The sequence below is a fragment of the Ursus arctos genome, unplaced genomic scaffold (genome assembly GCF_023065955.2).
Source record: "Ursus arctos isolate Adak ecotype North America unplaced genomic scaffold, UrsArc2.0 scaffold_16, whole genome shotgun sequence".
Taxonomy (NCBI): Eukaryota; Metazoa; Chordata; class Mammalia; order Carnivora; family Ursidae; genus Ursus; species Ursus arctos.
This window is the reverse complement of record NW_026622830.1, coordinates 37342568-37370255: the sequence shown is the minus strand read 5'-3', so window position 1 is coordinate 37370255 and position 27688 is coordinate 37342568. Positions and strand designations below refer to the sequence as shown.

Below are 27688 nucleotides of genomic sequence, written 5' to 3'. Positions count from 1 at the left end.
GAGGGTAACCTCAGTATCAAAATTTGACAGACATGTTACAAGCAAGGAAAACTACAGACCAATATCCCTCATAAACGTAGGTGCAGGAATTCTTAATAAGTTAATTATTTTTTTTAAAAGATTTTATTTATTTGAGAACGGGAAAGAGCAAGAGAGAGCATGAGTGGAGGGAGAGGCAGAGGGAGAGGGATAAGCAGACTCTCCACTGAGCAGGGAGCCAGACATGGGCTTGATGCCAGGACCCTGAGATCATGACCTGAGCAGAAGGCAGACACTTACCTGGCTGAGCCATCAGGCACACCTTTAATAAGTTAATCTTTCAAAAAAAAAAAAAAGAGAGAGAGGAAGGAAGGAAGGAAGGAAGGAAGGAAGGAAGGAAGGAAGGAAGGAAGGAAAGGAAGGGAGGAAAGAAGGAAAGAAGAAAAAGAAAGAAAGAAACCAGAGAATAACTTCTGAAAAGAAAGGAACGGACAACAAAGCACCAATACCTTTGGGTTATGATGTAGACCTAGAAAATCCAAGGAGTTCAACTATTAAATTCTCAGAATTATGAATTTAGGAAGAGCAAGTAGAAAATAAAGATACAAAATTCAGTATCTTATGCTTATAGAAGCAGTAAAAAAAAAAAAAAATTAAATCTAGAATTATTGTATAACCCAGCAATTCTACTCCTAGGTATATAGCCAAGAGAATTGAAACTATGACCACGCAAAAGCTTGTGCACGGATACATTATAGCAGAATTATTCATAATAGCTACAAAGTGGAAACAAATACCCATCAACTGATGAATAGGTAAACAAAATGTGACAGAATGTAGATTAGTGGTTGCCAAGGCTGGTGGGGGAGGAGAGTGTGAGAGTGAATGTTGAGGGGTACAGAGTTTCCTTCTGAGGTGATAAAAGTGTTATGGAACTGGAGCTGCACAACTTTGCAAATGTACTAAAAAGTACTAAACTGAACATTTACTAAAGGGTGAGTTTTATGGTACATGAACAAATCTGTTAAAATTATCTCAACAAATCTAAAAATATCAAACAATGTAATTTACTGTGTTAACCAGAATAAATGAGAAAAACCATATGATCATCTAGATGCCATATGCTTATTTCAACTTCCATTCATGATAAAAATCCTTACAGTACCAGAAATCTGATAAATACCTCAATTTGATAAAAGGCATCTACCAAAAACCTACAGTTAAAAGCATACTAATTGGTGAAATGTTGGACACTTTCTTTCTAACATTGAGAGCAGACAAAGAGGAGGTCCACTCATTATTTCCATCCAGTATTTTACTGGAATTCCTAACCAGTACAATAAAGCAAGTAAAAGAAATAAAAGACAAAAGTTGGAAAAGAAGTAAAAACTGTAGTTATTCTCAGGTGACATGGAACGATTCTAACAAATGACGTGTAAGACCTGTCCTCTGAAAACTACAAGGCCTTGCTGAGAGAAATAAAAGAAAACCTAAATAAATGGAAAAATATACATGTTCATGGATTAAAAGACTCAATAATGTTAAGATAGCCATTCTTTCCAAATTCATGCATAGATTCAAAGCAATCCCAATAAAAATTTAAGTAGTTTTTTAATTTTTATTTATTTTTTATTTTTTTTTTATTATGTTAAGTTAGCCACTGTATAGTACAATATTTGTTTTTGATATAGTGCTCAATGATTCATTAGTTAACGTATAAGTAGTTTTTTTTTAAATAAGAAATTGACATGCTAATTTCAAAATTTCTATGGAAATGCAAAGGACCTAGAATTGTAAAAATCAACTTTAAAAAAGACCAAAGTTAGAGGACTTCACTGATTTTAAGACTCCTCGTAAAGCTACTATAATAAACGCAGTGTCCTCTGGTGAAAGAGACAATCCTAAACCCAATAATATTAGAAGCTTTGAGATCAGTAGGAATACCACTGTCTCTTCTGCAACTTCACAGCATTCTAAAGGAATAAATCACCAGATTTGTTGATGTGGCAGGGATCATAAGACACTGCAGGATTTATAAAAACATTGCCTCAGAAATTCAGATGGAAACTTGTGTCTCAAGAAGAAATTGAATGTATCCAATATGGAGGTCCGGCATAATCACCAGAAAGTGGCTGCTGTTATTGTTATCAGGCAAAAGGATTGTCTTTACAGTAAAGGACTTCCAAAATGACAAAGAATGAAGTACACATTCAACAACTTTAATAAAATAGTCTGTAAAAAAATGAAAGACAGAAAATTTAGATGGGTACCAGTATCTTGTAATTTATCTTGGTCAGCTTCGTCAACAAGCTTACCTAATTGTTTATGTACTTTATGAGAATATACATTCTAAAATATTAAGTCTATGAATTTACTCCTGATCATCAAGTATTGCCAGCTGAACTGTTAAAAAGCACACGTCTAGTAACCTATCATAAGTTTTCCATAATTTTACTTTTTTTCAGTGTGTTTAGATATGGAAAGAATTTTATTAGGCAGAATTGTTGCGTTAGGGAAATGATCTTTCTGAAATTGGATGAGGATCAATGAAATAATTACCTTATTATTTGTAATCCTCTAATGTTTTTGCATTCATAAGTATAACTTGCTATGTAAGTGTATCTTCTCTAAAAGATAATATAACCTAAGTAAAACAGGTGACTTTGGGGTGTTGACACTGGAGAGAGAATGAGGAAGATTATTTATAACCTATATTCAGAGAAAATGTCAGAAAGTGTAAAATGGAAAATGAATTCAGAGACCCAGATGGCTATAGCCTAGAAATAAATGTTCGATGAAAAATTATAATTTATTATGCTTTGAGAAGTATTAAAATGTCTTGTTCTTTGGTTTATTTTGCCATTATGTGATTTTATATGCAAATCCTAGTGACCATTAACTTTTTCTAACAATGTCTGACAGTCTCATAATATCAACCTAGATATTTACCTAATTAAAGCAATTTATAAAATTTTAAGGTCTTCTATGCCAAGAGTTTGTACCATTGTGAAAGTAAAGCCTCTCAAGCTAAATAAATTTTTTTCTATACCTTTCAAAAAATAAACTAAAAATATTACATTGAGTGAATACAGCCAGACACAAAAGACTACTTTGTGAATTATTCCATTTATGTAAGGTATGCTAGATGAAAGAAATCCAAAAGTGGTTTCTTCCAGAAAAGAAGCATGAGGGAATTTGGGATGTAATAGAAATATATTTTGTATGAAAATTTTCTGTATTGGGACAACTGGGTGGCTCAGTCAGTTAAGCGTCTGTCTTCAGCTGAGGTCATGATCCCAGGGTCCTGAGGTCGAATCCCCCATCGGGCTCCTTGCTCATTGGAGAGCCTGCTTCTCCCTCTGCCTGCCGCTCTCCCTGCTTGTGCGCATGTGCTCTCTCTGTCTCTCTCTCTCTCTGACAAATAAATAAAATCTTAAAAAAAAAAGAAAAAAGAAAAACCATTAAAAATTTTTCTGTATAGGTTTTGGTTTCGGTTTCATGGTCATACAAATGGTCAAAAGTCATCAAATGCTTTACTTAACACCTTGACACTTTATCATATCTGAATCAAACCTCTTTTTTTAAAAGTCTAAAGAAAGGTGTTAGCAGGCCTGTCTTTAAGTGGCAGTGTGGTGTAATGATAAAGAGAATGGGCTTTGGAGTTAGCCAGACTTGGATTTCTATCCTGTAGCCCCTGCTTGTTTATAACCTGTGACAGGTTACAACTCTAACCCTTGGTTTCCTCATATATTTTTTTAAAGATTGTATTTATTTGTGAGAGAGAGAGCACAAGCAGAGAGAGCGGCAGGCAGAGGGAGAAGCAGCCTCTCCACTGAGCAAGGAGCCTGATGCAGGGCTCAATCCCAGGATCCCGGGATCATGACTTGAGTGGAAGGCAGATGCTTAACCGACTGAGCCACCCAGGTGTCCCGCTTTCCTCATATTTAAAGTGAGAATACTAGTGATGCTGTCGTAGCATCCTGAAAGTTAATTGAATAATATAGCTGAAGTGAATGATGCTTGGGATGGGGATGGTGGTGGTGATAGTAGAAGTTGTAGCAACTTTCTCAGGGCCTTCACATTGCACGGCTCCAAAGCCTTCTTCACACTGTAATTCTACTCCTAAAGGTGCCATTTACATTGTCTATGACAAAAGCAGTACCTCCTGGATTTTCATCCTGCGTCTCTGGTGGAGATGGTAGCGGTTATTCCGTTTGACAAAATGTAACTCTAACTCATATCTATAAACCAACTGACAAGTAAATTCAGAAACCCCAGAAAAACAAGTGAATTCAGAAATCCCAGAAAAACAAAAAAATTTTTTTGAAGTTTCAAGAACACACACACACACACACACACACACACACACACACACAACCTCCCTCCAACCATGCAGTTCAGGCTAATTTGACAGTAATGCCCTTTCAAAAAGCTGTCTGACTAGAGGTCTACCAGTTTGATAGCATCACAAACTTCAGTTTTTTATTTACTCTAAGATTTGCCTGCAGCTTTTCTGTTAAGCTCACCTAACTGAATAATTTTTCTTTTAAAAGAGGGGGAAATGTTGCTGCTAGCTACTGTTGAATTTCTCTTGTGTGACCCTTGAACATACAGGCAGCCTTCTTAGATTCTACTGAGCACTAGACAGTGGAACACCTAGGGGTATATTGCCCATGAATTTCTTAAAAGAGCTCCATGATGGTACCCAGTGGAATTCAGTCACTGGGTTTATTGGACCATATGGATTTATTGGACCATATGTTAGATTTATGAAGATCACCTAGATACAAGTTGGCCTTAGTGTAAACCAAATTTTAACTGCTTTTGGCCATCTAGTCCCCATAGTGAAGGAGCCTGATAACTGAGGACCAACTGCCTCAGGGTGGTAGGTTAGACACCACCAATAAGCTGTGTCCTAAGCAAACATCCCAGACAGCTAAAGTTGCCAGGTGCACTTACAGAACACAAGGAAAAGTGGCTAATCAGTGATTTTATTTGCACCTTTCAAGCTTGCCCAGAATTTCAAATATAGAAAATTGCATTTCTTTTCCATGCTGTTAGGACTGCCAGGAGAATCCCGTTAGGTCTACTTAAAAGTCCTTTAGACAAACAGGAGAAGACTGTCTAAAACTGAATGTGTGAAAAACAAACTTTGAGACAGAGGTCTTCTCAGCCTCAAGTTTATTTCTAAGAGTAATCGGTAATTTTATTTTTGCCTGTTAAGTCTTATGCCATCAGTTTCTTCCAAATGATTCATTGACATTGCTCCAAAGCAGTAAAAAGAATAAACAGGAGAAAATTCACCATGTTGGCGAGAGCATAAATCTTCTTAGAGGTATTACTTATATTTACCCACATAAATCTCATTTTAATCATCGTATAGAGTTAGATCTTTGCAAAGATAAACATGTCTATCACCTGGACTTGTAAACATTGGATGTTAGTTGAGGTGAAGTGAATAAGCGTTGTTGTTGTTGTTGTTGTTATAGCAACATGAAAAAGACTGAAACATTACTTTCTCTACCTCTATATAGTTAACATAGTCATCAGTCTACATACATCACATCAGGTGTGAGTTGAACATTAGAGTGTTATCTTGTTACATTTTAGTACCCAACATTTTAGGTAAATATGTACCTTCCCAAGGCAGACTGTTTGCCCACAGGACATGTAACCATGGCTTGTAACTGAGACAAGTATCCTTGAGAATGATTGCCCTCATTATCCACAGTAAGTGAGTAATGGTTATAGAACAGTTTTCTTTCTTTTGGTTATAAAGCAGAGGACAGATGATGAAAGGAATCTTCTTGTTTTTTGAAAATTTTTTAATTTTTAATTGCAGTGTAGTCGATGTATGATATTAAATTAGTTTTAGGTGTACAATATAGTGATTCAACAATTATGTGTATTATGAAATGGGTACCATAAGTGTATTACAGTATTATTGACTATACTTTCCATGCTGTACTTTTCATCCCCATGACATTTATTTTGTAGCTGGAAGTCTGTACCTCTTAATTTTCTTCACCCATCTTGCCCCTCCCCCCAGCCCCTTCCCTTTTGGCAACCACCAGTTTATTCTGTTTATGAGTTATTCTATTTATGAGTCTGTTTCTCTCTTTTTTGTCATCATTGTTTGTTGTTTACTTATTCATTTGTTTCGTTTTTTAGATTCCACATGTAAGTGAAATCATATGATATTTGTCTGGATTATTTCACTTAGCATAATACTCATGATAACCTCTAGATCCATCCAAGTTGTTGTGAATAGCAAAACTTCATGCTTTTTTGTGGCTAAATAATATTCCATTGCATATATATACACACCACATCTTCTTGATCCATTCATCTATTGATGAACACATAGATTGCTTTCATATCTTGGCTATTATAAACAACACTGAGATAAACAAAGGGTGTTTTTGTTTTCTTTGGGTAAAGATCCAGAAGTGGAATTACTGGATAGTATGGTACTTCTATTTTTAGTTTTCTGAGGAACCTCCATACTGTTTTTTCATAGTTGGCTGTACCAATTTACATTCTCACCAACAGTACATGAGGGTTCTCTTTTCTCCACATCCTCATTAAGACTTGTTATTTCTTGTCTTTTTGAAATTAGCCATTCTGAGAGGTGATATCTGATTGTGGTTTTGATTTGAATTTCCCTAATGATTAGTAATGTTGAACATCTTTTCATGTGTCTGCTGGCCATTTTTATGTCTTCTTTAGAAGAATGTCTATTCAGGTGTTCTGCTCATTTTTTGATTGGATTATTTGTTTTTAGTGTTGAGTTGTAGGATATATATATGGGGGGGGCAGAGATTTATTTGAGAGAGTGTCAGGGAGAAAGAATCTGAAGCAGACTCCATGCCGAGCACAGTGCCTGACATGGGGCTCAGTCCCATGACTGCAAGATCATGACGTGAGCTAAAACCAAGAGTCAGACACTTAACTGACTGAGCCATCCAGGTGCCCTGAGTTCTTTATATATTTTGGATATTAAATCATTATTTCATATACCATTTGCAAATATTCTCTCCCATTCAGTAGGTTACCTTTTTGTCTTGTTGATGGTTTCCTTCACTGTGCTAAAAGCTTTTTAGCTTGATGTCAGGTCTCTATGTTTATTTTGCTTTTGTTTCCCTTGCTAGAGGAGACACATCCAGAAGAATATTGCAGAGCTGGATGTCCAAGAGATTACTGCCTATGTTTTCTTTTAGGAGTATTGTGGTTTCAGGCCTTACATTTAGGTCTTTAATGCACTTTGAATTTGCTTTTAGTATGGTGTAAGAGAGTGGTCCATATTCATTCTTTTGCATGCAGCTGTTTAGTTTTTCCAGCACCATTTATTGAAGACACTCTTTTCTCCATTTTATTCTTGCCTTCTTTGTCATAGATTAATTGACCCTATATGTGTTCATTTATTTCTGGGCTTTCAAGTCTGTTCCATTGATCTATGCGTCTGTTTTTGTGCCAGTACAATACTGTTTTGATTATTATAGTTTTGTAGTAAATCTTGAAATCTGGGGTTATGATACCTCCAGCTTTGTTCTTTAGTAAAATTGGTTTGGTTATTTGGGATCTTTTGTGGTTCCACACAATTTTAGGATTTTTTTTGCTCTAGTTCTGTGGAAAACACTGTTGGTACTTTGATAGGGAGTGCACTGACTCTGTAGATTGCTTTGGGTAGTATGGGCATTTTAACAGTATTAGTTCTTTCCATCCATGAGCATGGTATACCTTTCCATTTATTTGTGTCATTTTTTCTTTCTTTCATCAGTGTCTTATAGTTTTCAGAGTATAGGTCTTTCATGATTTTTTTTATTCAAAAAACTTTTTTATTTGAGTATAGTTGACACACAATGTTATAATAGTTCCAGGTATATAACATAGTGATTCAGTTTCTCTATCTAACAGCTATCATCTGTTGCTATACAACGCTATTACAATATTGTTGACTATATTTGACAATGGCTATTTTAGCTAGAAGGGAAGTTTTTCAATGTTATCACTTTTGAGTACTACAAAAGTCTTTCACTTCTAGGTTAAATTTATTCCTCGTTTTTATTCTCTTTAATTCAATTGTAAATGGGGTTGTTTTCTTTATTTCCCTTTCTATTATTTTGTTATTAGTATATGGAAAAGCAAATGATGTCTGTATATTGATTTTGTATCCTGAAACTTTACTCAGTTCATTTATTAGATCTAATAGTTTTTTGGTAAAGTCTTTAGGATTTTCTATATATAGTATCATGTCATCTGCAAATAGTGACAGTTCTGGTTCTTCCTTACCAATGTGGATGCCTTTCATTTCTTTTTTCTTGTCTGATTGCTATGACTAGGAGTTCTAGTACTATGTTGAATAGTCAAGTGGTGGGAGTCACATCCTTGTCTTGTTCATGATCTTAGGGGAAAAGCTTTCAGCTTTTCACTGTTGAGTATGTTGTTAGCTGTGGATTTGTCATGTATGGCCTTTATTATGTCAAGGTATGTTCCTTCTGTGCCCAGTTTGTTGAGAATTTTTATCATGAATGGATATTGAATTTTGTCAAATGCCTTTTCTGCATCTATTGAGATGATCATATGATTTTTATCCTTCATTTGATGTGATGTATCATCACATTGATTGATTTGCATATACTGAACCATCCTTGCATCCCCAGAATAAATCCCACTTGATTTTGATCAATATTTTTGAATTTGGTTTGCTAATATTTTGTTGAGGGTTTTTACATCTATGTTCATCAGAGAATTGGCCTGTAATTTTCTTTTTTTGTGGTGTCTTTGTTTAGTTTTGGTATAGGAGTAAGAATAGCCTCAATAAATTTGGAAGCATTTCTTCCTCTTCTATTTTTTTGGAGTAGTTTGAAAAGAATAGGTATTAACTCTTATTTAAATGTCTTGTAGAATTCACCTGTGAAATCCTCTTGCTTTGGACTTTCATTTATTGGGAATTTATGGTTACTGATTCAGTTTTGTTACTAGTAATTCGTCTGTTCATATTTTCTATTTCTTCCTGATTCAGTCCCAGAAGATTGCTAAGTTTCTAGGAATTTATCCATTTCTTCTAGGTTGTCCAATTTTTTGACATATAGTTTTATATAGTAATCTCTTATTAGTTTTTGTATTTGTGTGGTATCAGGTATAACTTCTCCTTTTCTGATATTAGTTGAGAGTTCTCTCTCTCTCTCTTTGGTGAGTCTGGCTAAAGATTTATCAATTTTGTTTATCTTTTCAAAGAACCAGCTCTTGTTCTCATCGATCTTTTCTTTTTTCTCTTTCTTTTTCTTTTTTGTCTTTGTTTTATTTATTTCTGCTCTGATCTTTGTCATTTCCCTCTTTTTACTAACTTTAGGCCTTATTTGTTCTTCTTTTTCTAGTTCCTTTAGGTGTTAAAGTTAGATTGTTTATTTGAAATTTTTCTCGTGTCTTGAGGTATCATTCTTATTTCATGTTAATATCTCAACTCAAAGTATTGGTTTCTATGATTATAAATATTCAGTATCACCCATTGATTTTATGAGAACTTTTATTACATTATTTTATTTAATTGGTGAGTGACAGGAGCTGGATCTACCAAGCATGTAATGTGTGGGAGATGCTAATGACCACCCAAGACTTAGCATGTGTAGGCTTTCCATAGTTACATCTTTAGTAAGTGATTCCATGTAAGGTTCAGGGTAGAACTTTGAGCCTAGACTGTTGTTTGGACACATTTTGTCCCCACTGTCTCTCCTTCCCAGTAACCTCCAGATTTGAGATCAAAAGCTGGATTCATCAACAGGTCAGTTTTTTTTTTAAATGAAAATTCTTACATAAAAAGATGATTTTTTTTCCTTCCGATTTGTTTTATCCTCTAAGAGCAGAGTTGGCAACATTGGTAACCACCCTATTGGTGGGACCTGCCACTCCACTTTGACAGTCCTACACCTGGTCTGCTTCACTCACAGGTATTTGAGATTGATCCATGTTGTAGATTTTGAACCCTAAGCAAAGTCTATCTGCTAGAATGCATTTTCATTTTAGTACCATGCATTCAAAAAATATAGTTTCTGTCCTTTTAAAAACCTTCATCTTGGGGTTTCCAATCTGTCTAATCCTAAGATTAAAATTCTTTTATGATAGTTGCAATGTATGACTTTTATGTCCTATAAATAAAGCAGTGTTGTAAATTGGTAAAAACTTAACATTTTAGTAATAACTAATTAGAGACATTTGGGTATGGTTAAGCTATTCCCTCTATTTACATTCCTTCAAATACTTCTGGATGCAATAAGTGGTAGGTACTGATGATTGACTTTTATGCTCTTGAGCTGTCATCACTGTACTATACATGTTTGGACTACACTGTCTGCTGTAGTGTTGAAGGGGTAAAAAGAAACTTAATTTAGGATGAAGATTATATTAACAATTTGCCATTAGGAGATGCTCAGTGTACGTGGAAACAGCTTTTTCTTCACTCGAAATAGAAGATTAATATTGTTTTAAATGTCTCTCCTGTAACAGATGAAAAACCAAATACCTCCCCGATTTCTTCTATTGATAGTTCTTATGGATATTATGGTAAATTTTTGAGTAGTCAGGACTGCCAACTACACTGCTCCATTAGAAATGTTTATGATGTGTATTTTAAGGATAAAAATGGAAGATCTTGGCAAAACAAGCTCTTAATAGGCAGTTAGTAATAAACCCCAGTAATCCCTTAATAGAACGTACTTCCATCCCAAATTTCTACACATTTCCAGTGCCATATGGTTAGATAGGAAGACCTGGTCTTTAATATGATGACCTCTTAGATACAGCATGTTCCTGAATCTAGCATTTTTGTTTGTGTTTTTTTTCCCAGTGTTTTTGTTCAGTAACCATATTTGGTACAAAAAAAGAAATAAGTACAATTTAGAAGATCTTCACCATCAAAGATGACAAAAATACATTTTTTCTTAACCTCAGATAACCAATTTTAGAGCTACTCAAGGATTTATTATAGTGGCTAACAATGATTGACTAGGAAGGAATCCCTAATTATTTGGCTTCGAGATTTTAGCTATTTAAAAAACTCAGCTTAACTAGGAATAGAGTTTTGATAAAACAAAGAAATTCATCTTTTAAAATGAAGTATTTATTAAACAGATAGTATGGGATATCTTTTATATTCAGGTACGTCCCTGGGGACAAAAGAGTAAACAAAGAAGCCCAGAATCCCTGTACTTGTGGGCTTACATGCTAGTGGGGGAAATAATAAACAAGATAAGCAAGGCATATACTATGTTTGTGATAAGTGCTAAAAAGAGACATGAAGCTGGGAGGGTTTTAGGAAGTACAAAATTTCCGATGTTAGTTAGGTCTCACTGAGGAGGTGACCTTTGAGTGAAGTCTTGGAAGAATTATGGGAGCAAGGCAAGAACATTCCAGGCATAGAGAACAGCAAGTGCAAAGGCCCTCCTCACTATTCCCAGATAGTGTAAGTTCATATTGGTCATTGTCAGGATTTGGGCTTTTTCTCTGAGATGGGAGCCATTGGAAACTCCTAGCATCATGTCACTCACTAACCCATTTGTGACATGATCTGACTTATATTATAAGACATTACTCCCGCTACAAAGGGGACACAGAGTGAAAGGTTGTTGCCACTCATGTAAGTGATGATAATGACTTGGCTATAGTATTAGCTGTGCAGATGGTGAGAATCAGTTGCTTCTTTGTGTGTTTTAAGGTAGAACCAATGGGATTTGCAGGATTGCTGATGGATGAGGGGAATGGAGAAGGCAATGATGACTTCTAAGAGTTTGGCCTGAACAGTTGGAAGAGTGGAGTTGCCATTTACTAGGCTTGAGAGGAACGAGGGAAAGTAGAAAGTGCTCATTTGGGGTATGTTAATATTGAGATGCCTGTAAAGCATTGAATGGAGATGCCCAATAGATAGTTGGATGTATGTGTCAGGAGAGAGGACTGAGGTAGAGATGTATACTTGGGAATCTCAGCATGTAAATGCTTTTTAAAACTAGAAGGCTGAATGAGATCACCAAGTGAGTAAACACAGACAGGAGAAAAGAGTCCTGAGGATCTCTTGTGTTTATAAGTTTGGGAAATGAGGAGCCAGCAAAGAAGACTGTGAAATGGTCGAAGAGGTTGGTGGAGAACAACATGAATGTGCTGTTTTAGAAACCAAGGAAAGAAAGTATTTCAAGAAGAGGGTGACCAACTTTATCAGATGTAGTAGTCTGGTACCATGAAATTAGGTCGGAGGACAGCCCATTGGATTTAGTATTGGAAGGCATTGCTTACCTAGATAAGAGCTGTTTCACTGGAGTGGCCAAAGCAAAAGCCTGATTGTAGAGCATTTACAGAGAGAACAGAAGGGAAAAAATTGAGGTAACAAATACAGACAAGTCTTTTGGAGAACTTTGTTGTAAATGGAAGTAAAGAAATGGAATGGTAACTGGAGGAGAAGTAGGTCTGGAGAGTTATTATTTTTTCCTCTTTCTCCATTGCAACCAGATGCTTCACTTTATGTCCAAAAGATTTCACAGATACATTTCTATAAAATGAGCAGAGGAAAAGTTGTCCGACTATTGAGCCGTGAGGTTCCCCAACATCTAGTAGTTGGTGAGGTGAGGAAGAAAGGATGACAAAGGAGCTGAGGTTTCAGCATTAAAGTGAAATAAGAGCACACACTTTATAGCAGTTTGAGTGTGGCTGGAATTAAAGGAAGGCACTCATGAACATTTGGGATGAGCTGGCTTGAAGAGTCACACAGAATTCTTTATTGAAATGTAGGGGAGGAAAATTTTTTTCTCTGTTCTTCTACGTTCTTTTGGCTGGTCTATTAATTAAATTGACATAAAACAGATTAACAGGAGAAAAGCAAATTTAATTATGTACATATAGGGGTCCCATAACAAACCTTGAGACACAAGGACAAGTGAGTCACTTGAGGCTTATATGCCATCCTGAGCTAAGGAATGGAATAGGGGCCTGGGGATTCCAAGAAGGGGAGGGTGATGAACCGTAAGAAGAGCACATGTTTCATAATTAGATGTTTGCCCTGCCCACAGATAGGCCTTTCAGATACAAAATTATCCCCAATAATGGCTCTCTTTCTGTCCAGGCCTCCTATCTAAGTTCTTTTGGGTGGTTGAAGGTCTCAAAATTTTCTTGATTCTGCTGGGTCTCGGTTGCCCTCAGCTCAAAATAATCCACATGCTGAAGTGGCCTATTTTGGCGCCATGTATTTTGCTCCCCCTTAGAAGAATGTCTGAACCATTAAGTGCTCACATGCCTATCTTGCTCTAAGAAGAGTGGGCTGGCTTGAGCAATAAGTTTGTACCATTTCCCTGACATTTAACCATGCTCCTTTTTTTCAAAGAGCATCTCCCAGGATGCAGCAGGAGTTCAGCTTGGAAAATACTGCTATCTAGGTCTCAATGCCTTAGCAGTTAGTTTTTTGGTGTTACATGGGTCAGATCAATAAGAAGTCAGGAAGCAGATGGTTTTGACAAGGAGAACTTTCTTCAAAAGGTTTGTTGGTGGTTTTCATTTTTACCCCTCCCAAATTCCTCACTGACAGATCGACTGATATTCTCAGGAAATAGTCCATTACACAAATAGTAGTTTCACTCTTTATAATAGTTTAAACATTAGCCTTTCATTTCTTTTCAAATACAAGATGCTCTTTTCAAGCAATTGTAAAATCTATGTTATCTGGCAGCTCACCAAGCAGAAGATTGTAACTGAAGTTTTGGATTTTTACCCCGTATAAATCTTCAGGATGTTGAGACTTCCCTACCGGGTTCTCTAAGAAAAGGCCACTGGGCTGTCTTTACCAATGAATTGGTGGCCCAGAGCCTCCCGCTACAGAACTGAAGGTAAACCCTTTACACCTGGGCCTGTAGGACTCAGCTCGAGCCTCTCCTCTTAGCTCAGCACCTCATACCACCATTAGCCCCTCAGAGAAGAAATATCTGAGACACCACGTTATTTACCAAAGGTAGAACTAAGATTCAGGCTAGACAATCTGAACTCCAGAACCCAAGTGTCTAACCGCTTCGTCGTCTGGAGAGGCCTACGCTGGAGATGTATATTTGTGGGTCTCAGCAAATGAATGCTTTTTTGAAACTCTAAGACCAGTTGAGATCACCAAGGGAGTGAAATCAGAAAAAAAGAGGCCTGACTCCTGGGGAACTCCTGTGTATATAAGTTGGTGACAGGAGGAGGAACCTGCAAGGGAGACCGAAAAGTTGTGGCCCTAGAGGTTGAGGAGACCAGGTGAATGTGGTGTCCTAAAGCCAAGGGAGAAAGGTGTTCCAAGAAGAACAGAGTGATCAGCTCAGCCGGATGCCATTGCTGGGTCCTATGTGGACATTACAGTTATTTCATTCATTCCTTTTCAGCAATGCCAGGAAGTAGAGTGAGGACACAGTCACACCTTCCAAAATGAATCTAGAACAGTAATAAAAGGACATGGATTAATTTATAGATTGTGTGGCTGCATTAAACACTCACTAAATCACCATACTACATAATTAAGAAGGTGCAGAAAAATAATGGGAAGAAAAAAAAATTCAGCCCTGGCCCTGAGTGAATCCTTCTGGAATGCAGCAAGCTACCCTGCATTAACTGCTGTTAACATTTTGTTATATTTCCTTCTGTTTTTGCAACTGTGATTTTTTTTTTTTACACATGATTGTGATTATGTGGAATACATGGAATGGCATATACTGATTTATTCTTTTAAAATCAGTTTTTAATATAAAAATAGTACATGTTCCTCTTAAAACATTTGAAAAAGAAGAGTAAAGAAAATTTTAAAAAAATCGGAGTAGAGAGTATAAAAGACCTCTACAACCTGAGTATGAACACATTAAGATTATGGTATCAGATACGTAGTTACATTCAGTCTGCATGACTTATCCACTGACGTTTCTTCCTGCCTGCCCACCTACTTATCCAAGAGGTAGCCTAGGGACAAGTTTTGCTCCTGCTGAGATGGGGGTGGGGTGAAAATCTAGCCTCCTGGGCCCCAACCTCAGATACTCAGATGTAGTGGGTCTCAGTAGGTGGTCATAAAACTACCCTTCAAGAACACCTCTCAATATTAGGCTGGGTCTAAGGAGAAGGTGATACAAAGCCCCAGGACCAATTGGGATTTTAATTAGTTCTTAAAGGAAAAAGATCTGTAACCTACATTTTGGAAAAATTTGGATGTGGATTTTTTTTTAAATACTTATTCAAACATTTAGAGGGCCTTTCTAATACAAAACTATATAGAATGTTACAATCAGAAAGAACCCTGAATATTATTGAATTAAATTTTTCATCTCTACTGACAAAGAGGCTGAAGCCCAGAGAGCCGGTGACCTCTCAGTTCTAAGACTGTCTGGTTTGTCAGCAGCAGAGTTAAGGCTCAGACCCAGTTCTCTAAATCCCAGAATCATCCTGAAACTTGTTGGTAAAATTTGTGGCAATAATTTGGCAACCTTTTCTGAGCAAGCCCTATTTCACCCTGGGAGACTATGCAGTCATAAGCCTCCTGCAGTAAGAGGTGTGTCTCTTAATAGAGCTAGATTTAGAATCCTTCATGGTAAGGCTTTGTGGGAGTAAAGAGAACCCTAAATTTGGAGTCCACAGGCTTTCATTCAAGTCTCAGTTTTTCCACTTCCTCTGTGACCGTAAGCAAACCACATAACCATTCTGACCTTTGTTTTTTTTTTCACCTGAAGTACAGGTATAGTATACATCTTTCTACCTGGCCTAGTATTTTGAGGATGCAAAAGCACTATGGAAATTAAAATATTATGCAAATATAGGGACTTGGTATTTTTATTAAGATGTCATAAGGAACTAGGTTCACAAAGAACTCCTTTCTGCATCCTACAAAGACATAATTGCCTTCAGAGCAAGATCTCCGTGTGTTTCATTCTTCTGTTCCCTCATAATAAGTGCAGAATAAATATTTGCTAGATAGTGGAGAGCTTTTATCACCTTTAGCAAAATAGAAAACTCATGATAACTCTTCATGTGAGTGATGGTATAATAGGTACTGTGGGACCTGCCATGTTTATGTGGATGCCTTCAGAGGGCTTTTAAGTTAAAAATAGGAGGGCAGTCTTGTCCGATATTGCCAGTGAAGTGTGGTGTCCTCTGCATGGTAAAAGAAGTAACAGAAGTTGCCTTGAGACAGAACAGCATGCTGTTCTCATCAGACAGCATTTTAAGTCTCCTCGGACATGATATTTATATGCGAGAACAATAGAAAGTTTCCTTCTTTGTAGCCTTGTTTCAGTACTAACAGTGAAATTCACTATAATGCTGTCTTTGCGTTTTGTCCACATTCACCATTGGATCTTTTATGGTATCCTTGTTTTAAATGTGGAAAACTAGGTAGAGTAAGATACAGTAAAGTGACTAACATATGGCATTCATTCCTCATTCCATTGATATTTCTGATTTGTTAGGTTGAACTTAGGAATTACATCTTCAAATTGCTCTGACCTATTTATTACTTTTAGTGCAAGACAATGATGGAATAGAAGTAAAACACTTGTTTTTGGATTCATTAACAATGTATACACAAGCTAAATGAAGTCAGCATCAGAGAATGTTAAAGCTTGAGGGACTACTCTAGAGATAATTTAACCTAAATTCCTCATTTTATAACTCAGAGACTTCACTGACTTGCCCACTATCGTAGAGGCTTAGGAAGTGAGCACCCAGACCTTATGACCTGTAGGTAAATCGGTTTTTGGTCTATAAAATATACACATTATTCTGGACTGTATTAAGCAGGTTCATGTGACACCGTCAATTGCTTGAGGACATCTGCTTTCAGGATGAAGTCTGAAGACCAAACTCTATTTTTAGAGCAGTAAACTACATTCCAGGGCTTAATGCCACACACAAAGAATGCTCAGAATATACTTATTCACAAGTTATATCTCCTTGAAAGACAGCTCTGGAAAGCAGTGGGCAGGGAACTTCTGGGAAAAGGATGGGGGTGGTAGTGTCTCCTGACTCACTCATTAAGGGGGGAGAAATGCCCATAATAGAAACAAAGCAATAAAAGCCAACCAGAAACACTTCCCCTGCCCTTCTCCCTGGAATCGGTCATTTAAGGTCTATCACATTTGTGCCAGTAAAAGAAAGCACATCAGGTAAGAATGGCCTTATGTAAGGACATAAGATATGTTCAGCCAACAGAGCCACCTCACAGTACCAAATTTCCATGCCCTGAGTAGCACAGTGATGAATACAGAAGACAAACCTAGCCTGTAGCTAAATGGGTCTTTATTCTATGAAGTATATTTCCACATTATTCCATAGTATATTAAGAAAGGTCATGTGACACCGTTAGTGGATGGAAAAATATATTACTGAGGACTCAACAGTTTGCAAAGTAAGGCAGAATAACAGGAGAAAGGATATCTCTGTAGGGAAAAAGAATATCTGTCTCTTTAAATGCTCCTGATAATGTAAGATTGAGCAGAAGGCACTGATGTCTCACTAGGCTAGAGTCCTGCTTTCCGGAAGGGAAAATGCTCATGCAAACAAGGTTGCCCTAGCATTTTCCATATTCCTCCTCATGCTGACTTCACCAAAATTTTATTAATGTGGCCTAACATGCGAGACACACAAGGCACACAGCCCCCACTGGACCACTATTTAGGTAGCTGATGTCTGCACTGATCTCTTTCTAAAAGAGGATGATATGTGTGCTTACATGCAATTCTGGTGTGAATGAACGAACAGAATCTGTTGGATCATATGGTGTCAGTCTTGGGAAATATGCAGGCTTTTATTTTCAGACTTTTTTAAGGTCCACAACTTCAATATTATTTTAAGATTGTTTCATTTACATAAATATCAAAATTTATCACATAAACTATAATCAAAAACTGTAAAATATGAAATTAAGAAATATAAAATGTCTAATTTGCCGTTTGTGCTCTTTCGTTTCCCAGCCCTCCTTTTAAAAAAAAGTCCTTTATTCGTTTACCAAATATACTGAACCGCTACCATACGCCGGACTATCATTTAGGAACTGAGGAAAAAGCATTGAACAAACAGATAAACCCGCTGCCCTCACGGAGTTTATGTCCCAGTGGGGGAGACAAGCAATGAATCAGATAAAGGAGCAAAATAAATGGCTGGTTAGATAGCAGTAAGGACACAGGGAACTTTGAGGCAGAGAGGATGATGGGAGTGAGATTCAGGACCAGTGGCCTGAAGAGGCGGCTTTGGAGTACAGATCTGGCAGGACTGAGCAAGTGAGCCACAGGGACATTGGGTGCAAGAGCCTTCTGGGCAGTGAGAACAGCACCCATAACGGCCTTTAAGCTGGGAGGTGCTGTGTGGTTGAGTAACAGCAAGGAGGCAAGTGGAGAGAGAGAAGGGACCAAGCAAAGTGGGGAGAGCAGGAGGAGTTCAGCTCAGAGAACTAATGGAGACTAGAACATATGGGGCATTGTTGGATTTTACTCTGTATCACTTTAAGATCTGTATCTGTTATGGACTGGTCCTATTATGGACTGAATTGTGTTCCTGCCCCCAGCACCCAAATTCATATCTTGAAGCCTTCATCCTGAATGTGACTATATGTGGAAGGGCCTTTAATGAAGTTAAGGTAAATAAACATACGGATGGGGCCCTAATTCAGTAGGACTTGGATCCTTATCAGAAGAGGAAGAGACATTAGGGATGCACTGATAGAGAAGAGACCACCTGTAAGCCAAGGAGAGAGGCCTCAGAAAAACCAAACCTGGGGCGCCTGGGTGGCACAGCGGTTAAGCGTCTGCCTTCGGCTCAGGGCGTGATCCCGGCGTTATGGGATCGAGCCCCACATCAGGCTCCTCCGCTACGAGTCTGCTTCTTCCTGTCCCACTCCCCCTGCTTGTGTTCCCTCTCTCGCTGGCTGTCTCTATCCTGTCGAATAAATAAATAAAATCTTTAAAAAAAAAGAAAAAAAAGAAAAACCAAACCTACTGATATCTTGATCTGTGAGAAAATAAACTGATGTTTTTTAAGCCACCCAACCTGAGGTATTTTGTTAGGGAAGCCTTAGCAGACTCATATACTGTCTTAACACCCAGTTCTTTGATGAAAGAACTTTCTGCTAAATAGTCAAATTGATCTTAAGCAAACTTTACCGTATTAACTGACAGCAACACTTATTTTATGTCAATCCAGAAGGAGCTAATTCATTCTCTAAGGTACTGTATTTGACTTAAAAGAGATGAGTGTACAGATGTCATCCAGAACAGTGCCAGCAAGCCAGTCCGGCTAGATATGCAGTTTCCTTTGCATTGGCAGTTTGGAAGTAGCTCTTATAATTCTTTTGTTTCAGTCTGTCTGTCTGTCTGTCTCTCTTTTAATAAAATGGAGAAGAATTGGCCTTTAGCTGGTATGAATGAAGAAGTAAAATGCTGTACCTTCTCTTTCTATCCCTACCCCCCCAACCGTGTTCCCTCTTTAATCTCTTACCATCTTTATTCTAACAAAACTGATTTCTTAACACCACAAAAAATGATGGGGGGGGGTTAATGATTGGCTGCTTTTGGAGATTTATTATTTGCACCCTGAAAAGGCTGTGGAAAAATCAAGCATTTCTCCTTCCTTTCTTATACAAACTTTGTTTTGGAATATCAAAAAGTTGATGAGAGAAAGTTCTTCGTAGAGGAATTTCAGCTCTTAATGTAGTGAGAATGACAGGAACCCACCCTTTGGGAACTCCGTCTAAGCAATGATTATCAGTGGCCACTAAAACCATTGGGCAAAAGGTTGATGGGGGAATTTCCTATGGAAGGATTGGGCTGTGGATCAACCCACAGGAAGAGGATCACTAGATACTGGGTACCTTCTGAACACACACCCCAGGAAGAACACAGCCCCACCTGTAGACAGTTCTTGCCAAAAATGTTCTTTAAGAAGGTAGCTACTACTTCACCCCAGTGAAGGAATCAAGGATTGCCAAATTTTTCAAGATAAGCTAGAAGTCAAGATGCTTTTGTACAACTTGTCCATTTAAAAACATTTCCACCTCTTCCACCTGGCTGCTCTGGAATTATATGCTTTTACAATAAGCCAGTAATTTAAGTAAACTGTTTTCTTGAGTTCTGTGAGCCAAATTAGCTAATTAGCAAACTTGAAGAGAGGTCGTGGGAACCCGATATTTATTGTGGGTAGGTCCACCAATCTGGACTTGCAATTGGTGTCTGGATTGGGAAGGAGGAACAGTCTTGTGGGACTGAGCCCTTAAGCTGTAGGATCTGACACTGTCTCTTGGTAGATAGTGTCAGCATTGGGTTCAGCTGTAGCACCCCTGATCAGTGTCGGAAGAATAGAGTTAATTGCTTGGTGGTGTTGGAAAACACACTTTGGAGTATTCTCCCTTACAGTGCATGGTTATGTGCTTTTGTTAATGGTTTTCTAATCATTTTACATGGCTGTACTCGTCTTCCCTGCAGTGCCACATGTTCTTAGAAGGCATTTTGCCAGTATCCTACCATTTGGGTTTTCTCTGTAGCACCCAAATATGTTCACTGTTTTTGAGCCTTAGAAGATTAGTTATATGACGAGCAGTTATACAAACCCTTAGCAGTTACTAAATACTCAGCAATTGTTAATTATTTTATCTGTAGCATCAAAATAGCACCATCAAACATAGTGACCTAAAAATGTCCATTTTCTTGAAACTTACCTTTTAGCGTACAGTTAATTTTTCTTTAAAATACCTCATTCTATTTTTTTGAAGACTTCAAACTTTTAAAATAGAACTCTCCAATTCTAGGATATCCAATAATCTACAGTAGAGATTGTGGTGTATGATGTTTTAGTCTATGGCTACGTGTTTGTTTGAATAATGATAATCTTACATTTATTGACACATGTTTTCATTGCATGCAATATCTCATGTAGTCCTTATCAACCTGATCGTAAATGCTACTATTATATTCATTGTAGAGATGGGGCCCTGGAAAGTTACGTAGCCAGCAGAGGTTACACAGATAGAAAGTGCAGAGGCCTGTATTGAACCACTACTGGTTAAGATAGCACCAGCTGCTCTAAGAAGGGTACTCCAAAATGTATTGTTGCTCAAACACAATAAGAAGTGTGTTTCTTCTTCCCATAAAATCCAGATTGGGGATTGATTAGCAGCAGGCTGTCCTCCAAGTTACGAACCAGAGTCTCAGGCTCCTTACAGCATGTGGGCCTCAAGGTCATCGGAGAAAGAGCATGGAGAACGGTACATAAGAAGATTTTCTGCCAGGCCTGGTAGTGGCACATAGCATTCTAGTCCACTGGCCTAATTCAGTCACGTAGCCACACCTAACTGAAAGGAAGCTGAGAAACGTAGTCCTTCAGTGTGTCCAGGAAGAAGCAATGGCCCAGCACCCAAGATGCTCTGATTCTGTACCCCATGCACATAGCCATCATGATAAACTGCCTCTGTAGATTAACTTTAGGATTGGACATGACATGTTATATATTACATGTACTTTTTAAGCTTCTGGGGGATGAAAACACCTCCTATGTGTTTTGAAATACTATTTCTTAAGTCTCTCTGTGTGGAATGTTTTCTCAGTGTCATTTGTTCTATTTGTAAATGCCTGTATTGCTTTGACAGTACTATCTTGCTTCAAGCTCTGTTTTTAAAAAACAGAAAACCAAACCCTCGGAATTACGAAACCAATGAATAAAATATTTCCAAGAGCTTTTTTTGGACTGTGTCTGTCCAGATTTTATTTTCCTGACCCCACCAAAGGAGGATAATAACTTGTTTAGGAGACTCTTCCCTTGACTCTTGTGGCAGATCTCAACAATTCTCCTAAGAGTGGAAAGATGGATTAAAATATAACCACTAAATAAAGGCTTTGAGACTTTTAAAATTAAATCGTGTGCTTCGAATTTTCTTAGAAACCACAAAAGAACAGTCACTAAGGTGGTCTTAAGAGATTTAAAGACATGAATATGAATGATAGGAAGTCTCAGCTACTACTTAGATTGTGATTAGGACGTCAAGGAATTATATAATTCCTATGATATTTTTTCTTTAACTTTCTCATTTTGAAATCTTAGGCTAAATTTGCTGTTATACAATGTATTTGATTTTATAACAAGATATAGGCCTAAGAATATTGGCTTTGAATTAGTTTAATTTATAAGTGGGTAATTCTTCAAGGAGTGTTAACCTCAAGGATCTTTGTGTGTCAGTCAGGGAATTAGCAAGAAAGCAGAGAAAGTACTGTCGTCCGGATAGATTTTATTGCTCTCAACACCAAGATCACACCAATGTGTTTTGTAATCGCAAAATCCCTCTTGACTAGATGGTGATTTGGGGAAGGGGTAATCCTGAGAAGTTAATCTTAACTAGTTTGTCTAGTTGAGCATTTCGTCTTATGTAAACAGCAAAATTTATACAAATCTCAATGTGCTTTCAAAGTATTTCGTCCATGTACTGTTAACAGATATCCCAAGACCACCGAAATCTTTTCCAATCCTTTTTCTTTTCCTTCCTAACTCTCCTTGATGCTTTGTAGTTTCGCTCAGTTTATTTAGATGTTCTTCTGTCATAAACCTGGTGGGGGGAGGGTCAAAGATAAGTTTGAATTGGCCATCTGTGTTTTTGTAAATCTCAAGGGATTGCTATCAAGTCCCGTGGTCCGTAGGGCAAGAATTTCTTCCTTCTAGCTCTGGTCTTTTCCTCGGTCGCAGGAAATCAGTTGCTTTAAGACCAGCATCCCCCTGGTCAAGTTGCAGGCCATCTGCTTGGACATATGTTCACTCTTTGATCTTTAAACATTAATTTATTCTCTGATGCCTGGACCACCAGGCCTGCCAAGAGGTTCCACTGGACTCTCCCTGAATCTCTGGGAAACATGAAGACAGATTTTCCTGTGAGCTTCTCTCGTAGGGGACAGATATTTTAACAGACCTGATTGGAGAACTCCAATCTATTTGTGAACAGAACCTGACGGTATTTATGTTTCTTCTACGGGGGTCTGCACTGTAGATTCATTCCTAGCTAACCTCTTTTCTTAATGCTGTCCTATGGAGTATTATTCTTGACCAGGTCGGAAATTTTCATTTCTGCTTTATTCTTTTTTTCATTATTATTATTATGGTAGAATATACATAGCAAAATTTACCACTTTAACATTTTTGAACGAACAGTTGAGTGGCATTTAGTACATTCATGTTGTCGTGTAACCATCACCACCACCCATCTCCAGAACTTTTTCATCTTCTCAAACTGAAAATTTGTACCCACTAAACAGTGACTACCCATTTCCCCTCCCCGAACCCCTGGCAACCAAAAAAAATCTCTGGAAGAGTAGAAGTCCCTATTTCCTGTCTCTATGAACTTGACTAATAGATATCTCATTTAGGTGGAATACTACAATATTTATTCTTTTGTATCTGGCTTATTTCGCTTAGCATAATGTCTTCAAAGTTCATCCATGTCGTAGCATGTGTCAGAGTTTCCTTCCTTTTTAGGGCTGAATACTATTCCATTGCATGTATATCCTGTATGTCACATTTTGTTGATGAACTTTTGGGTTGTTTCCACATTTTGGCTATTGTGTCCCTGCCTTTACATGTTTGGGGATATATATCCATGAGTGGAATTGTTGGATCGTATGGTAATTTTAGGTTTAATTCTTTGAGGAACCCCCATACTGTTTTCCACCCACGTTCTGCCTCATTCTTGATCCCTGTCATAGCCACATGACTATGATCATGACTGGAGGGGGTGAGATTAGGGATGAAATTGACCAAGAGGCTTCTCTTTCAAGGATTTTGTTTGTTTGTTTGTTTGTTTGTTTGTTTAGAAGAACCTTAAAAAAAATGATGAATGATACCTGGGGGGATAATTCTCTTTCACCTCATGTTAAGGAATTCCTGGAAGAATAGAAATGGCTCCATCAATATTGAGCCCTGAGAATTGTAAGAATTGAGATTTTTGTGCCTGATGTAACGAAGACTGCTGGGTAGCAGAATTAAACAATGCCCCCTGTTCTAACTCCTGCTAGGTTAAATGAGGCATCACAAGAAACAAAAGAGCCACAAACTTCCCTGCTGTGGACTCCTCAGGTACAATATAACCATATGGTGAGATCCAAGTTTGGCCCTCAGATGTAATAATGAGCCCAGATTCTGGGACATGGTTCCCAGAAGCATGAACCTAGTGAGTGAACTCACTGATACTTGTATCCCGGGAGATACCGCAGAGACTGCCTTACCCAGCTCTCCACCTGAGGCAACAGACCTCACCCTTGTAGGTTACAGGTTGCTTCCTGCCTTGCACACAGAAAAACTTAGTGCCCAGAGAACGCTTACTTTCCTCCAGAACTTCCCAAATTGTTAACTTATGTCAGCTAATCTAATGGGACTTGCGCTGTGAGATTCAAGAATGCGGTCTACCCTCAAACTACAAATCAGTTAGCTCAGCTGTCATTCCATCTAAAACATGAGAGACTATGGACTCTGGGAAACAAACTGAGGGCTTCAGAGGGGAGGGGGGTGGGGGATTGGGTTAGGCTGGTGATGGGTAGTAAGGAGGGCACGTATTGCATGGAGCACTGGGTGTTATACACAAGTAATGAATCATGGAACATTACATCAAAAAGTAGGGATGTACTGTATGGTGACTAACATAACATAATAAAAAATTATTATAAAAAATAAAAAATAAATAAAACATAGGCTTGTTTCATATTTGGTTGCATGAGAGGACATCATTCCCACTCTGGGCTTGGCCACTTTGCTAACTGCATCTAACAGCCTCACCTGGCACTAGAACTCACTTCTGTTCAGTTCTTAGGAAAAACTTGTTTAGAGTAGCAGAATCAGAGAGGATTACCTAAGGGATATGCAGGCCTTCTGTTCTTCTTAGAAGCTCCCGACGTTTATCTATCCCTGGATTAAGCCAGATCATCAAAAAAAGGAATTCCTGGCTGACGTCGTCCTGACCCCTTATGGAACAGCTTTTACTATCTTCCATCAGGGCCAGCGTCCTCTGAGTAAAGTTAACACTCGGCCATAGAAAACTCCTTGTTGTACAACTGGGTGTCTTCGCTCGCCCACTAAACGTGGTGCCTACTGTGTATGAAGCCCCGTAAGAGGAATAGTTCCCAGGCCTTGTACCAGGAACAGTGGTTCCCTTCTGAGCAATTTATTGTGATCCTGGGCACACATGAACCACCTCTCTGGTCGTAGAATGAGGAAGCCGAGAGACGGGGCAGCAGGCCACCTCAGCATGGGGACAGAACTCAGGCAAGATTTTGTGTGTTAATCTCATGCCTGTCTTGACCTTATTTTGTAAGCTCCTATTTTTCTTTCAGTCTCATTGCCTCACTTACTTTCTAGGTTGTTGAATTATCTGAATTTTTGCAAACTATTCAGATCCCTTAGGGAATAAAATGTAAACGTGAATCAGGTGTTCTCAGTTGCTTTGGAAGACAAAATGTATATAAATTATTAGTTTTCAGACAACTAGAATATGCTCGATAAAGTTGGCCTTGAAACCATCAATCACTGTTCTGAATATGACTCAGTTGTCAGTTCTGTGCTCTCTTGTTCATTCTGTAATTGCCGTGGCTAGTGCTGCGCTTAGCATGGAGTAGATGCTGGGTAAACGTCCCCTGCGAGACTTGACCGAACAGGATCTCTCTGCACTTACAGGTCACCGCCGTCGTGGTCTGTAGATCCTGAGAAGCACAGAGAGGCTGGGTCTTTCTGCTATTTCCTCCACCCCTGTCACTTACGCGAGGACACAGCTGGCACGTCTAACGCTCTCCTGTCTCCCTCTCTGCAGACTCACATCTCAAGACTCCCTCCCGGTGCAGTGGCCGGACAGTCCGTGGCAATTGAAGGTGGGGTTTGCCGCCTGGAGAGCCCGGCGAACTGACCCTTCAGGCTGAGCACGAAGCGTCCGAGAGGCATTTCAGAGCCTGAGCTTTGCGGGGTTTTTAACTGAAGTTGGATGTTTTATCTTCGCCATTTTATAATTCCTCTTGCAGCCTCGTGCACCGCTCACGACACTAGTGCTGCTGGGGTGAGCGCTTAGTGACATGCGGGTCTTCGGCGGGTGAGCGGGACCGAGTGTGCGCGTGTGTGTGCGTGTGTGTGCAGTGCGTGCGCTTGCTTCTCCCTCGATGAAATACAAACTCCTTGTGTAACCTAAGACCGGGAATGATTAAATCACCTTTACCAAATGCGTGCTTTACTGTTTACAAGGAAAACCTGAAATTGCAAAGGAAACATTTTTGATTTCATGCAGAGGTCCCAGCTGTCGTCGGTGTAACGTGTCTGAGCTAAAACGTCGGTCTCCTTGTGTCAATGATGTGACAGTGGTAGTGCCCCATTTAATAACAGTACTAAGTGATACAGTGTTTTTATTTGTTAACCAGTTTAAGTGGATCCTGTGGTAACTTAAACTGTTATTCTCATCCCTCATATGGGGCATTTTTCTTTAACAAAGAATGGTTTCAGTGAAACAGTCTAGCAGAGAATTAAGGTCAGAACCTTTTTAAATAATAGTCTTATTGATAAAGTTTGTACTTCCTTCCTCAAGCTTTTCTAAGCTTAAATACTGCATATCTTCGAGCTGTATGTACTACATTATGAGAGAATATGTAAAGAGAACATACAGGAATGCACAGTCCTTAATTTGTGTATAATGGAATGTTATTTACAATGTAACACTGTAAATAAGAAAGCAAAATTTATGGGAAAATTCAATATTATCTTTGTTTCTTGTTTAAATATATTTTTAAGATAAAGGCACAAAAATAAAAGAAGCATATTACTGGGTATACTGTGTGACTCCTCTTCTCAGACTAATAAATTATCTTTTGAATCCTAGATTGGAGAGCCATTTTTTATTTTGTTTGTAAGAAGTTCCTTCTTCCAGAAACCATACCTTTTTCTTTTTCGCTATGATTCTGATAGTTCAAAACCAGTCTTTGTGCAGTTAGGCTGGATACTAACAAGATGAAAGTTGAACTTTGTTCATGATTGAATGGTCGGTATCAAGATCCCTAAATTTTTTATTGCAGGTTGATAAAAAAAATAACAAAGGGAAGGAATAAGAACACTTTGCTTTGGAAAATTGTAGTGGCAGTTGAAAACCCAAGAGTTTCAGTTGATAAATTGCTTCTAAATGTTATATTTAGTGATTCTGGAGCCACATAAGGAAACCAAGACTTTTCTTTTGATTTTATGCATAAGAAGTGGCTATCAAGAAGATACTAAAGATAGACTCGCTCAGGGAGAGGAAGTTCCCTGCACCATATAATCATGGCTCTGGGCGGTAACTGATAAAGCCCCAGATGAAATTATACACTTGACATCGATGTATGGCCAAATTATAAAGGAAAGACAACCAAAATGGAGTGGGTGTAAATATGAATGATTTGGGAGTTGCTGATTTCTATTCCTTGTACAGGCAATTACATTTGTCTCGCTGTGTTCCCGTAGACAGGTTGGTGCCGTGGTATCTGTTTCTCATTCTTAATGAGGCTGAGAACTTAGTAAGCGATGGGCTGGCTGGTGGGGAGCCTTTGGCTTCAAAAGCTTTCAAAGACCTGTTACCTGTTGGCAGGGTTTTTTGAGGAACTGGACTGGATCACATAAAACTATCAGGACACTTTGGAGTCTGAAAATCATCTGACCTACTTCACCGGGAATGCCATTTCTTTTCATCTTCTTTTGA

General features: G+C 38.3%; 1 protein-coding gene across 4 annotated transcripts in view; it reads left to right on the top strand.

The window, feature by feature from the left end:
- Positions 1-26838, top strand: part of TASP1 (taspase 1) — a 253010-nt gene extending 226172 nt beyond the window's left edge. For all 4 annotated transcript variants that reach the window (XM_026503016.3, XM_044385679.2, XM_057312668.1 and 1 more), the window contains one exon: positions 25790-26838. In XM_026503016.3, coding sequence (XP_026358801.1) covers positions 25790-25882 — 93 coding nt within the window. In that variant the 3' untranslated portion in view covers positions 25883-26838. The remainder of the gene's footprint in view (positions 1-25789) is intronic.
- Positions 26839-27688: the final 850 nt, after the last annotated feature.